Source organism: Oryx dammah, unplaced genomic scaffold (assembly GCF_014754425.2).
Source record: "Oryx dammah isolate SB20612 unplaced genomic scaffold, SCBI_Odam_1.1 HiC_scaffold_28, whole genome shotgun sequence".
Classification (NCBI taxonomy): domain Eukaryota; kingdom Metazoa; phylum Chordata; class Mammalia; order Artiodactyla; family Bovidae; genus Oryx; species Oryx dammah.
This window is the reverse complement of record NW_024070212.1, coordinates 50,378,868-50,391,886: the sequence shown is the minus strand read 5'-3', so window position 1 is coordinate 50,391,886 and position 13,019 is coordinate 50,378,868. Positions and strand designations below refer to the sequence as shown.

Genomic DNA, 13,019 nt, shown 5'->3' with positions numbered 1-13,019 from the left:
AAGATGTGAAAATTATATTCCTCTCATTACTAATTTGGCCTTTTATAACAAGAATACATGCAACTGCATGCTGATAAACAATGCTAAACAACTATTTCACTGTCTTTTTCTAATTATTAATTTCTTAAAAGAATAGACTTTCTAATCACGTTATTGAAAAATTCCAAGAAAATGGCCTTAGAAAATCCCTACTAAAAGGAAAATTACAGGACATATTAACATTATTTTGGGGAATATTTTACATATTACCTGCTTTCTATAGTGTCACTGCAAGCAAGCATCTGAATATACTTCTCTTTTGTGCTTAACCGAGTCATAATAACTGCAGTAGCGGTAGTGTCAAACTGGAAGAAAAGAAAAAGAGAGAGAAATTTAATAAAGAAAAGTACATGTTGATACCAGTTTTCTTCAATAAGTCAAGATTTTCATTTTATATTAAACAATTCCCTGTCTTAAACGGGTCAAAAAGACCTTAAAAATGCTTCTGAATTGAATGTTAACTGAAAATTTACCTTAAAATCCTCCCAACAGTATAGACATAAAAATACCACTTTGGTTTCAATATAACAATTTTGGCAATAGTAAAACCAAAACAAACTTAGGTAACTGGTTAAAAGCTGCAAGATTTGGTGTATTTCACATATAATCTAAATTACCTATAAAAATTATAAATTTGTATAACATAATATTTTGGTATTCTCTGAAAAGATATTCCTCCTAAATTTTACCTTAGTCCATATAAAAATGACTTTTTTATTCAAGAATTTGTCAGATTATGCCATGTTTTGTAATGTATATGGGCTGATTTTTAATTGTCACAATATCGGGGGACCACTACTGGCATTTGTGATAGTATGCAGGGATGCTACATGTTCTGCAATGTATGAGTCCTATGGAATGAAAAACAGTCCCATCCAAAATGCCAACAGCATTTCCATTCAGTATAAAAAGCAAACAAAACAAAACAAAAAAATCCCCAAAGCCAAAAAAAAACCCAACCCCAAAACCCTGTAACAGCATACATTCACAAACTCAATCATTCATCAACAAGTCGGAGTCTAGAGGGAGTAAAGGGAGTACTTGAGACTTGTGAAGGGAGTTATGTGGGACTTTGATGAGACTTGTTTTACTTCTACTCCTCCATGAAAGTGGTAGATTTTCTTAGTTACATTTATTTTTAAACCTACTTTAAGTGTGAAATATTAATTTTTTAACAAAGAATACACATTTCTTTTTGCTTTTTACATTGTCTTTAAAATGAATTACAAAAAAGTGAAATACTGTCACTTACTTGAGGTCGACCAGCTCTACCAATCATCTGTAGAATATCTGTTTCACTGTATTCTTCAAACATTCCTCCAGCATAATGCATAGTAGATTTTATAACCACTAGGTGAGCAGGCAAATTGACTCCCATGGCTAAGGTACTGGTAGTAACTGTATCAAATTAAAGAATATTACTTTTAAGTCATATAACTTTATTGTTTCAGCTAAAAGTTTTCTTATAAAAGATATATTTTTATAAATATATAAACATATATAGGAAATCTAGAATAAAAAGAAAGAAAAGAACATCACTATGTAAAATAATATATCTTAAAGCTGAAAAACTACTAATTCTTACTTTTCAAACTACACAGTGTTTGCTAAAATTGCAAGAGAGTTTACTGTAGCACATATTTGTATGGGTAGTTATAATTTAGATTCTTGGAAGAAAAACAGAAATAAATAAGAATACCTGAGTTTTTTCTTTTTTTCTCTTAAAGTAGTTTCTAAAAGATCTTACAATATCCGCAAGAATATGTTTTACTTACAAAGAACTGGTATATCTCCAACAGTAAAAGCTCCTTCAACTACTTTTCTATCTGACAGTTCCATACCAGCATGATGATAAGCAACACCATGTATTAAGATATCTACAAAAGAAAAATGTCATCTGTCATGTACTTTTAAAGTTAATTAGTAATTGGCTCCTTTTATCTATAGGTAAAAATATGATTTAGAAATTATCTCTAAACCTACCTCTCAGTTTGGAATCTTTTATGGAATATGCACACTTTTGTAACCTATTTAAAAAACACAAAATTATTGAGTTTTTCATATTAGCATCAAAAACTTGGATAGTGTGTTACTTAATTATTTTGAAAATTACAGATATCAAAATATGTTTATAACATCATTTTTCAAAAACCATCTTCAATAAGTAGAGACTATCTAAATTTCACACTGAAAAGTCCCTATTCTTATAACTAAGCAAAACAAAAACAGAAACCCCTAGATAATCCAATTTTTAAAAGGGCAGAGGACCTGAATAGACTTTTTTTTTTCAAAGATGACACCCAAATGGACAACAGAACACGAAAAGGTGCTCAACATCACTAAGCATCAGGGAAGTGCAAATCAAAACAACAATGAGACACCACCTCACACCTGTCAGAATGACTATTATCAAAAAGACAACAAATAACAAGTGCTGGTGAGGATTTGGAGGGAAGGGAATCCTTGTGCACTGTTGGTGGGAATATAAACAAATGCAGCCACTATGGAAAACAATATGGAGATTTCACAAAAGTTTTAAAATAGAACTACCATATGATCCAGCAATTTCATGTCTAGGCATTTATTCAACAAAAATAAAAACACTTAATTCAGAAAGATATACGCATCCCTATGTTCATTGCAGCATTATTTACAATAGCAAAGATATGGAGTCAATATGTGTCCAACAATAGATAAATGGATATATAAGATGTGGTATACACACACACACACACACACACACACACACATGGAATATTACTCAGTAGTAAAAAAGAAATGAAATCTTGCCATTTATTTGTAACCACACAGATAAACTTAGAGGGTATTATGCTAAGTGAAGTAAGTCAGATAGAGAAAAGCAAAAATTATATGATTTTCCTCATATGTGGAATCTAAAAAACAAAACAAATGAACACAGAATAAAAACAGAGTAATAGAAACAGAAAACAAACAGGTGGTTGCCAGAGGGGAGGGGAGAGCAAAGAAATGTGTAAGGGAGATTAAAAAGAACAAACATACAGTTACAAAACATGAGTCATGGGTACAAAATGTAAAGTGTGGGAATACAGTCAATAATTATGTATCAATATTACCTTATATAGTGACAGATCATTATGACGATCATGATAATCAGCACTAGACCTATTATGATGATAATCTTGAAATGTATAGAAAACACCAAATCACTCTGTTGTATAACAGGAACAATGACCCCACAGTGTTGAAGGTCAATTATACTTCAAAAAGGAACAAACAAATTCATGGAAAAAGATGGTGGGGAAGAGGGACTAGATGAAGGTAGTCAAAAGGCACAAACTTCCAGTTATAAGATAAATAGGTTGTTGCTGTTGTTCAGTCACTAAGTCGTGTCCAACTCTTTGAGACTCTGTGGACTATAGCACATCAGCTTCCTCTGTCCTTCACTGTCTCCTGGATTGCTCAAATTCATGTCCATTGAGTTGGTGACACTATCTAACCATCTCATCCTCTTCTATCCCCTTCTCCTTTTGCCTTCAATCTTTCCCAGCATCAGTCTTTTCCAGTGAGCTGGCTCTGAATCTGGTAGCCAAAGTACCAGAGCTGTGCTTCAGTAACAGTCCTTCCAATGAATATTTAGGATTGATTTCCTTCAGGACTGACTGGTTTGATCTCCTTGCAGTACAGGGGACTCTCAAGCATCTTCTCCAGCCCCACAATTCAAAAGCATCAGTTCTTCAGTGCTCAGCCTCTTTTGTGGACCAACTCTCATTTCCATGCATAAGTACTGGAAAAGCCATAGCTTTGACTATACAGACCTTTGTCAGCAAAATAATGCCTCTGCTTTTTAATATGCTGTCTAGGTGTGTCACAGCTTTCCTTCCAAGGAGCAAGTATCTTTTAATTTCAAGACTGCAGTCACCACCTGCAGTGATTTGGGAGCTCAAGAAAATAAAATCTGTCACTGCTTTCATTTTTTTCCTATTTGCCATGAAGTGATAGAACCAGATGCCTTTAGTTTTTTTTAATGTTGAGTTTCAAGCCAGCTTTTTCACTCTCCTCTTTCACCCTTATCAAGAGGCTCTTTAGTTCTTCTTCACTTTCTGCCATTAGAGTGGTATATGTGAGGTAGTTGATATCTCTTCTGCTTCTGGCAGGTCCTTACCGTTCTGTCCCTTATCATGCCAACCCTTACATGAAATGTTCCCTTGATATCTTCAATTTTCTTGAAGAGATCTGTCTTTCTCATTCCACTGTTTTCCTCTTATTTCTTTGCATTGTTTATTTAAGAAGGCTTTCTGATCTCTCCTTATTATTATCTGCATCTCTGCATTCAGATAGGTATATCTTTTCCTTTCTCCCTTGCCTTTTGCTTCTCTTCTTTCCTCAGCTATTCATAAAGCCTCCTCAGACAACCATTTTGCCTTTCTTTTTCTATGGGATAGTTTTGGTCACTGCCTCCTGTACAATGTTGTGAATCTCCATCCATAGTTCTTCAGGCACTCTGTCTACTAGATCTAATCCCTTGAATCTATTTGTCATCTCTACTGTATAATCATAAGGGATTTGATTTAGTTCATACCTGAATGGCCTAGTGGTTTTCCCTACTTTCTTCAATTTAAGCCTAAATTTTACAATAAGGAGCTCATGATCTGAGCCACAGTCAGCTCCAGGTCTTGTTTTTACTGACTCTATAGAGTTTCTCCATCTTTGGCTACAAAGAACATAATCAGTCTGATTTTGGTATTGATCATTTGGTGATATCCATGTATAGACTTGTCTCTTGTGTTGTTGGGAAAGGGTGTTTGCTATGACCAGTGTGTTCTCTTGACTAAACTCTGTTAGCCTTTCTCCTGCTTCATTTTGTACTCTAAGGCCAAGCTTGCCTGTTCTTCTGGGTATCCCTTGACTTCCTGCTTTTGAATTCCAATCTTTTAAGATGAAAACTACATCTTTTCTTGGGGTTAGTCTAGAAGGTGTTGTAGGTCTTCATAGAACTGTTAAACTTCAGCTTCTTCAGTATCAGTGGTTGGGGCATAGGCTTGGAGTACTGTGATGTTGAATGGTTTGCCTTGGAAATGAACCGAGATCATTCTGTCTGTTTTGAGACTGCACCCGAGACTGCATTTTGGACTCCTGCTGACTCTGAGGGCTAGTCCATTTCTTCTAAGTGATTCTTGCCCACAGTAGTACATATAATGCTCATCTAAATTAAATTTGCTAATTCCCATCCATTTCAGTTCACTTACTCCTAAGATGTTTAATCTTGCCATCTCCTGCTTGACCACATCCAATTTACTTTAATTCAAGGACCTATATTCCAGGTTCCTAGGCAACCTTGTTCTTTACAGCATTAGACTTTACTTTCACCACCAGACATACCCACAACTGAGTGTTGTTTCTACTTTGGGCCAGTCACTTTAGTCTTTCTAAAGCTATTTATTAGTAATTGCCCTCCTCTCTTCCCCAGTAGCTTACTAGATACTTTATGATCTGGAGGGGGCTCATCTTCTGTGTCATATCTTTTTGACTTTTCATACTGTCCATGGGGTTCTCCAGGCAAAAATACTGGAGTGGGCTGCCATTTCCTCCTCCAGTGGACCAAGTTTTGTCACAACTCTTCCTTATAACCCATCCATCTTGCATGGCCCTGCATGACATGGCTCATAGTTTCAGTAAGTTATACAACCCCCTTCACTGTAACAAGGCTATGATCTATGAAGGGGAAGATAAATAGTTACTAGGGATGTAATGTTCAATATGATAAATATAATTAACACTGCTTCATGTTATATATAAAAGTTGTTAAGAGAGTAAACCTTAAGAGTCTCATCATAAATGAAAATCATTTCTATTTCTTTAATTTTGTATCTATAGGTATGGATGACAAATATTCACTAAACTTAATGTGGTAACCGTTTCATGCTATATGTAAGTCAAATCATTATTTTTTATACCTTAAACTTAGTGCTAGTTGTCAATTATATCTCAATAAAACTGGGAAAAATAAGGAAATGAGTAAGTATAAATAAAACCATCCAAAAAAAGAGGGAAAACCCACGAAAGCTCAGGAAACACTTTCACTATGAGAACACTACCAATTCACTTCATGAAGTTAACTAAATTTTTTTTAATGTAAAAAATTCTTAAATTTAAATGCATGGTATGCAGAAAAACTATTTTTTAAAAAATCTATGGAGACCAAAGTAAACAAAGTGTTAGGTATGTTAGACAAGTTTAGAAACCTTAGTAACAGAATCTTGGATAGAAAGAACCCCTAGAATGTTAACATTTAACAATTAGGTTCAAGAAGTGAAAAGGGACTGAGACTGAGTAGAAAGCAAAATAGGGAAAAACATGGTAGACAGTGATCATGAAAACACAGATTGGTGTTTTTAAATAAGGTGGGAGTGGTCAAATGTGTTAGAGGCTCCTGAGAGATGACTTGACAAGACTGGCTTTAGTAAAAGATTACAACAGATGGATTGAAAATGAGTAAAAAATGAAGAAATATGAATAATCTTTCAAATATGGCTATGAAATAAAGAAGACAGGATCACAGTTGTACTAAGATTCATTGTCTTACTAATCCTCCAAATTACTATTATCCTTATTTTACAGATAAGGAAGCAGGTTTGGAAAAGTCAAGTAACTTGAAAAGGTCAACCCAGTTTTCTCACCTCATTTAGGTTATCCCTGAAAGTCTTTCTACGTACAAGAAAATATTTTTAAATATACCTCTGTTTCTGTTCCACAGTCATAATAAATTTTGCATCTTTCACAAGAACAGAAGCAGCCTGTTGCACACCTTTCCTTGTTGCACAAAACTAAAAATGAATGAATAATTTTTATATTAATCATATTAAAAATTAAACATTACATTAAAAAATAATCAACCAACAATCCATACCACAAGTGTAGGTTTCTGATCAGAGTACGTTTGTATAATACTGGCAATTTTGTAGTTGAGGGTTAAATCAAACTTGAATTCAGTTTGGTTATCACTGCAGGGAAACCCAAGAACCACTTTCCGAAGTTTCACTGGTCTATGTCTCTCATCCATTTTCAGACATACAGCAGATCTTTCACCATCTGAAAGCCATTCTGCAATCTTTAAATGACAGAAAAACACACAATGAATTTTTTTCTAGTAAAGTTTTATGGCTAACATGCCCAATTACAGATCACCTTAAAGTCAAGGTATACAAATATTTAGTCAAGTAGTCTTTTCAACATTACATATTTTAAAGACACTGCTACTGCTGCTGCTAAGTCACTTCAGTCATGCCCGACTCTGTGTGACCCCATAGACGGCAGCCCACCAGGCTCCTTTGTCCCTGGGATTCTCCAGGCAAGAACACTGGAGTGGGTTGCCATTTCCTTCTCCAAGGCATGAAAGTGAAAAGTGACAGTGAAGTCGCTCAGTCGTGTCTGACCCTCAGGGACCCCATGGACTGCAGCCTTCCAGGCTCCTCCATCCATGGGATTTTCCAGGCAAGAGTACTGGAGTGGGGTGCCATTGCCTTCTCTGTTTAAAGACGCTATTCAATTGATATATTGGTAAATATTTTCAATTAGCAGTGTTTCAAGATTACACCCACTTTTTAACATGATAAACTTTCAATTATTATTATTTTGTTTTATTTTCCTCCTATAGAGTCCAAATAAAAATTAATTTCAACAAAGAAATTTAATTTCTCAGTAGCACTGTAACTTCTTTGCTATTTTTCAGAAATATGCTCAGATATAGCTGATACTTCTTTTGTGTTACACTGAATACTAGCTGAATAGTAGCAAATGACTAGCATAGGCTGGTGAAGGTTGACAACTTTTCTAAACAAAGAACAAATAAACACTTGTGAGATGGAAATCCCAAAAGCATATTTCAGACTCAACTCTGGAATCCTTGGTTAATTTTTGGAACTGTGGAGAGCAATCCTTAACTTTACATAGACTGGTTAGGCTTCATGCTCTGCTCTGAAACTGTTTCTTTGACAGGAAGATTAATGAGTTTCTAATTGGACAGAAAGGAATTATTAAAACATCTTCAAGGCTCTCATAGGTAGGGATGAGAACAAGAATTTACAATTTGAGAAGGCCAAGGATAAAGGCAAAAACTGAGGAAAAGGACTTATAGAAAGAGACAGATGGTGTTCACAGAAGTTATTATTATCACAAAGGCGAAAATAGTTTCAAGAATTAGAGTACTGATATTTAGTAACTGCTTACAAATCAATATAAAAATTTAGCAGCCCAATGTGAAAAAGGATAAAGTCTATGACCTGGCAAATTGCAAAAAAAAAGAATTTAAAGTGATTGACTAAAATATTAAAAATATTTACTTCAGTAGTAATCAAAGTTTTAAAATAAGGTACCATTTTAAATAACAAATGAGAACTATTTATAAGTAGTAGTAACAATAATTTCATTACATTATCCAGCGTTAGACTACAGATAAATAGCTGATGGTAGAAGTATAAATGAATAAAACATTTATTGGCATGGAAACACTTAAAGGTAGCATGTAAATCATAAATGAGTATGCATATTATGAATTCATCAATACATCTAGAAGGACAAATGTTGGGTTTTTGTTGTTTATACATACTTTAAAATTTTCTCTATTAGTTTTGAATATAAACAAAACAAGTTGTCATTTTAAAAATAAAAATGATTAATTGTGTTAAAGGCAAAATTTTATACTGGATTAGAGAATACTGTATAGCAGCTTTTATGAAAACAATTCCTAAGAATTAGCTGAGGGAACAAGTCACCTTACAAGCAGGCTGTTAAGTAAATAGGAGTGAGAAAGCAGAGTGAGACTGTCCTGTTTTTCAAGCTTGCCAAAAAACTGAAGAAAAAAGTAGGACATGTATTTGTTATAGAAAGTATAATATTGCACGATTATTTCTTTACCTGTTCATGTACCCTATTAACTGTGAGATCCTCCTGAAGAGCAGGGTTTATATGTTTTCACTTTTGCATCTATCATGAGTACTTATGACAATTCCAGGCAAACAGAAATGGGGGAGGTGGGTGGCAATCATTCAACTAATTATTTTTATTCTCTATCATATTTGCTAGACAACTAGAGTCAGCTGGTTACAATAATCATATTAATCAACTTATTATGAAATGTCTAAAACCCATGAAATTATGACTTTTAGATACTAATAAACAATGGACTTGCACCAAACATACTTTATTAAATCCACTCAACCAAATTTCATGGCCTTAATACTGTCATATCCATGAGATCTAACCATAACCTTCCACAACATACCTTCCAATTAAATTGGTTAGGTGATTTACAGAGAAAAAACTCGTCACTTTTCTCTAAGATTAAATATTTAACTAAGCCATAAAAACAAAATGGATAGATTAAAATTCTAGCTTACATCCTCAGCATTTGGAATTGTTGCAGATACAGCCACAAATCTCACTGGAACAATACTGCTGGTATTTTCTACAGCATGAGATGAAAACTGCGCAGTTTTCATTCTGCTGACTACAACTTCAAGAGCTGGTCCACGATTTTCATCTTTTACAACATGTACCTGAGAAAAAAATTAAGACTCATTAGCTAAAAATAAAAATCTATCTAGTCAACTAAAATGTAAAACAATATTAAACACACTTTCCTAAGAAAATAAGCCTTTTCCCTTTGAAGGGATAAAGCACGTATAGAGTTTTTCCATTCAAATCATCTCTTCATGGGAGAAGGCAATGGCAACCCACTCCAGTACTCTTGCCTGGAAAATCCCATGGGCAGAGGAACCTGGTAGACTGCAGTCCATGGGGTTGCTAAGAGTCGGACACGACTGAGCGACTTCACTTTCACTTTTCACTTTCATGCCTTGGAGAAGGAAATGGCAAACCACTCCAGTGTTCTTGCCTGGAGAATCCCAGAAATGGGGGAGCATGGTGGGCTGCCATCTATGGGTTTGCACAGAGTCGGACACGACTGAAGCTACTTAGCAGCAGCAGCATCTCTTCATGTTTATATCTAAAAGTGAATAATGTGTTCACTACCTCATCAATGAGAAACAATCGAACCAGCTGGACCAAAGAGTTGTCTCTCCATTTTCTAGTCATGCTATCCCATTTTTCCTAGGAAAAAAATGCAAGTGGTTTAATATGATAAGGAATTATGATAAGTATTAAGATATTGATAAAATTTTAAGATGACATTACAAACACTGGGCAATATTTTAGTTATTAATATTTTAGTTAATATTGATGTCTTAAAAGTATCCAAAGAGACTTAAGGAATTTTGATAATATTGTATTAAAAAAACTGAACCCCCATTTATTTTTAATTTTAATTCAAAATTATAGTCTAATTACCCTTTTTAAGCTCTGCCAAGGTCCTCCCTCTATAATACATTATATTTGGATAAAAGAATACAGCAACAAGTATGATTATAAATTGTCCACAATAACAAACTGCCTATCCATATCTTTTGCCAATTTACTCCCTTTAGTTGTTTATCTTTTACTTAATTGACTTGTTAGTGTTCCTTATATACCCTGAACAGTAGTACTTTTTGTTTGCTTCACATTGCAAATACATTCTTCTACTTTGTATTTTCTTTTAGTTTTTATTCATGATAAAGAGATATCTTCTAAAAAACAAAAATATATATATATAAATAACACCTACTGGAGTTGTCATAATAATATGGGCATGCTGAATCTCAAATAAGTCATCCATTACTGTATCTCCAGTGAGTTCTTTACAATTCAATCCTATTGGTCCAAATTTTTTTTCCCAATCATCAAAACGCTGACTACACAGGGCTTTTATTGGTGCCACTGCAATATAAGATATCCATTTTGAATGTCAGTGCAATTTAAAAATTATCTTCACAAATGTTAATAAAGTTAGCACACATCTAGATGCTACCTAATATTTATAAGTTAAAAGTTAATAACATAAACATATTCAGATATATAAAGTTAATCACTGAGCAGAACTAACAAGAGAAAATTGTAACTAATAGTGAAGAAAGGTAAGGCAGGAAATTATCACCCTTTATGATCACTGCCTTTTTTTAACCATGCGTATAAATTTAGGGGGGCTTCCCTCAGGGCTCAGATGGTAAAGAATCCACCTGCAATGTGGGAGACCTGGGCTCAATCCCTGGGTTGGGAAGATCCCTTGGAGGAGGGCATGGCAACCCACTCCAGTATTCTTGCCTGAAGAATCCCCATGGACAGAGCCTGGCAGATTACAGTCGACAGGGCTGCAAAGAGTCATGACATGACAGAGTGATTACGAACATAAATTTTTTGATGAAAAAAATTTTAATATATATCTTAAAAAGGAGAGTAGAGGGAAACCTGGGAAAATATGTTTTGAAATCTGGGAAAATGTGTTTTGAATTCAATGTTAATAGGACCAAATGTGATATGTTTTTATTTTAAAAGTATGAGAAACTAAATAATAATTTTATGTCTTGAATTTGAACTTATTTCTTACTTTTACCTCAATGGTTTTTCATTATTATGATTATTAGTTTTTCAATATACAGATACTTACTGTAAACAATTTTAATGTTTGACCATGGCAATGGTACTTCCATTAACAGTCTTGTTATAGCTAGTTCAAACACTACAGTTTTCCCAGAACCAGTTGGAGCACAAATCACAAAATTCCTATCTGTATAAAGAAGCTAAAAAAATAAAATTTAATCAATCATAGGGTAGAATTTTTGAATTCTCAATTTGTTAGAAAATATGCCTTAGGAAGAGTCTATGGAATAATAGTTCAAACATCTTAACTTGTAAACTTACCAAAATAAGCTTGCTTTAGATCTGCCACTCTCAAAAATTAATACTATTAATAATTTATCATCAAGTTTTGTCAAAGTAATATGCTAGACCTAGAAGTAAATAATTTATTTAGCTTTCAGAGACATTTTTATAAATCTAAACAACCCACCTATGAAATTTACATGCGTTCATTTAACAAACGTTTTTCGAGCTTCTATAATGTACCAATCATTGATAGCACTAAGGACATAAAAATGAATGTGATCTGGTCCTTGTCCTTAGAGAGCACACAATCCAGTAAGAAAAGGTAGACAGGTAAATAATTAAACAAAATACTTACATCATCAAAGGCTTTGGACTGTATATAATTGAAGTATGGGAATTCTTTGAAAATACTTCTAAATTTAGCAGCTGAGAATGACATTAAGGAGTCAAATATTTCAAAATTTAAAAAACTGGTTACTCAACTGAAAAATTAAATCAATACTGACAATATTTAATTTTGAGGCTTTAATACTTGTATTTTGACATCATAAGAAAGGAACAGACAGCTACAGAGGGAAGGATGGAGATGGCATCACAAGAGGCTCAACTAAAGAAAGGATCAGTGAACTTAAAAGACAGGACAGTGGGGTTAATGCAATCAGGGGAGCAAAACCAAAAAGACTGAGAAAGAGTGAAATTAGCTTAGGACTTATGGAACAACATCACGTCGACCAACATACACATTATAAGGGTCCCAGAAGAAAAAGACATAAAGGGGAAGAAAGCTTATTTTAAGAAATAATGTCTAAAAACCATCCTAGTATGGGGAAACAGACATCCAGATTCAAAAAAATCCCAGAAATTACCAGAGAAGTTAAATCTCAAGAGACCCATATTGAAACACACAGTAATTAAATTGCCAAAAGTTAAAGACAAAGGGCTTCCCTGACAGCTCAGCTGGTAAAGAACCCGTCTACAATTCAGGAGATCCCAGTTCAATTCCTAGGTTGGCAAGATCCACTGGAGAAGCGATAGGCTACCCACTCCAGTACTCTTGGGTTTCCCTTGTGGCTCAGCTTGTAAACAATCTGCCTGCAAGGCGGCAGCCCTAGGTTTGATCCCTGAGCTGGTTAAGATCCCCTGGAGAAGGGAAAGGCTATCCACTCCAGTATTCTGGCCTGGATAATTCCATGGAATATACAGTCCATGAGGTCACAGAGTTGGACACAACTGAGCAACTT

At 34.3% G+C, this 13,019-nt stretch overlaps 1 protein-coding gene across 1 annotated transcript in view; it reads right to left on the bottom strand.

Moving 5' to 3' along the window:
* Positions 1–13,019, bottom strand: part of HFM1 (helicase for meiosis 1) — a 114,626-nt gene that overhangs the window by 75,603 nt on the left and 26,004 nt on the right. Inside the window, exons 6-16 of the mRNA XM_040232342.1 lie at positions 12,134–12,204; positions 11,561–11,693; positions 10,682–10,833; positions 10,051–10,128; positions 9,417–9,575; positions 6,929–7,129; positions 6,757–6,845; positions 2,023–2,066; positions 1,815–1,916; positions 1,292–1,437; positions 250–344 (exon numbers count right to left, since the gene is read on the bottom strand). Coding sequence (XP_040088276.1) covers positions 250–344; positions 1,292–1,437; positions 1,815–1,916; positions 2,023–2,066; positions 6,757–6,845; positions 6,929–7,129; positions 9,417–9,575; positions 10,051–10,128; positions 10,682–10,833; positions 11,561–11,693; positions 12,134–12,204 — 1,270 coding nt within the window. The remainder of the gene's footprint in view (positions 1–249; positions 345–1,291; positions 1,438–1,814; positions 1,917–2,022; positions 2,067–6,756; positions 6,846–6,928; positions 7,130–9,416; positions 9,576–10,050; positions 10,129–10,681; positions 10,834–11,560; positions 11,694–12,133; positions 12,205–13,019) is intronic.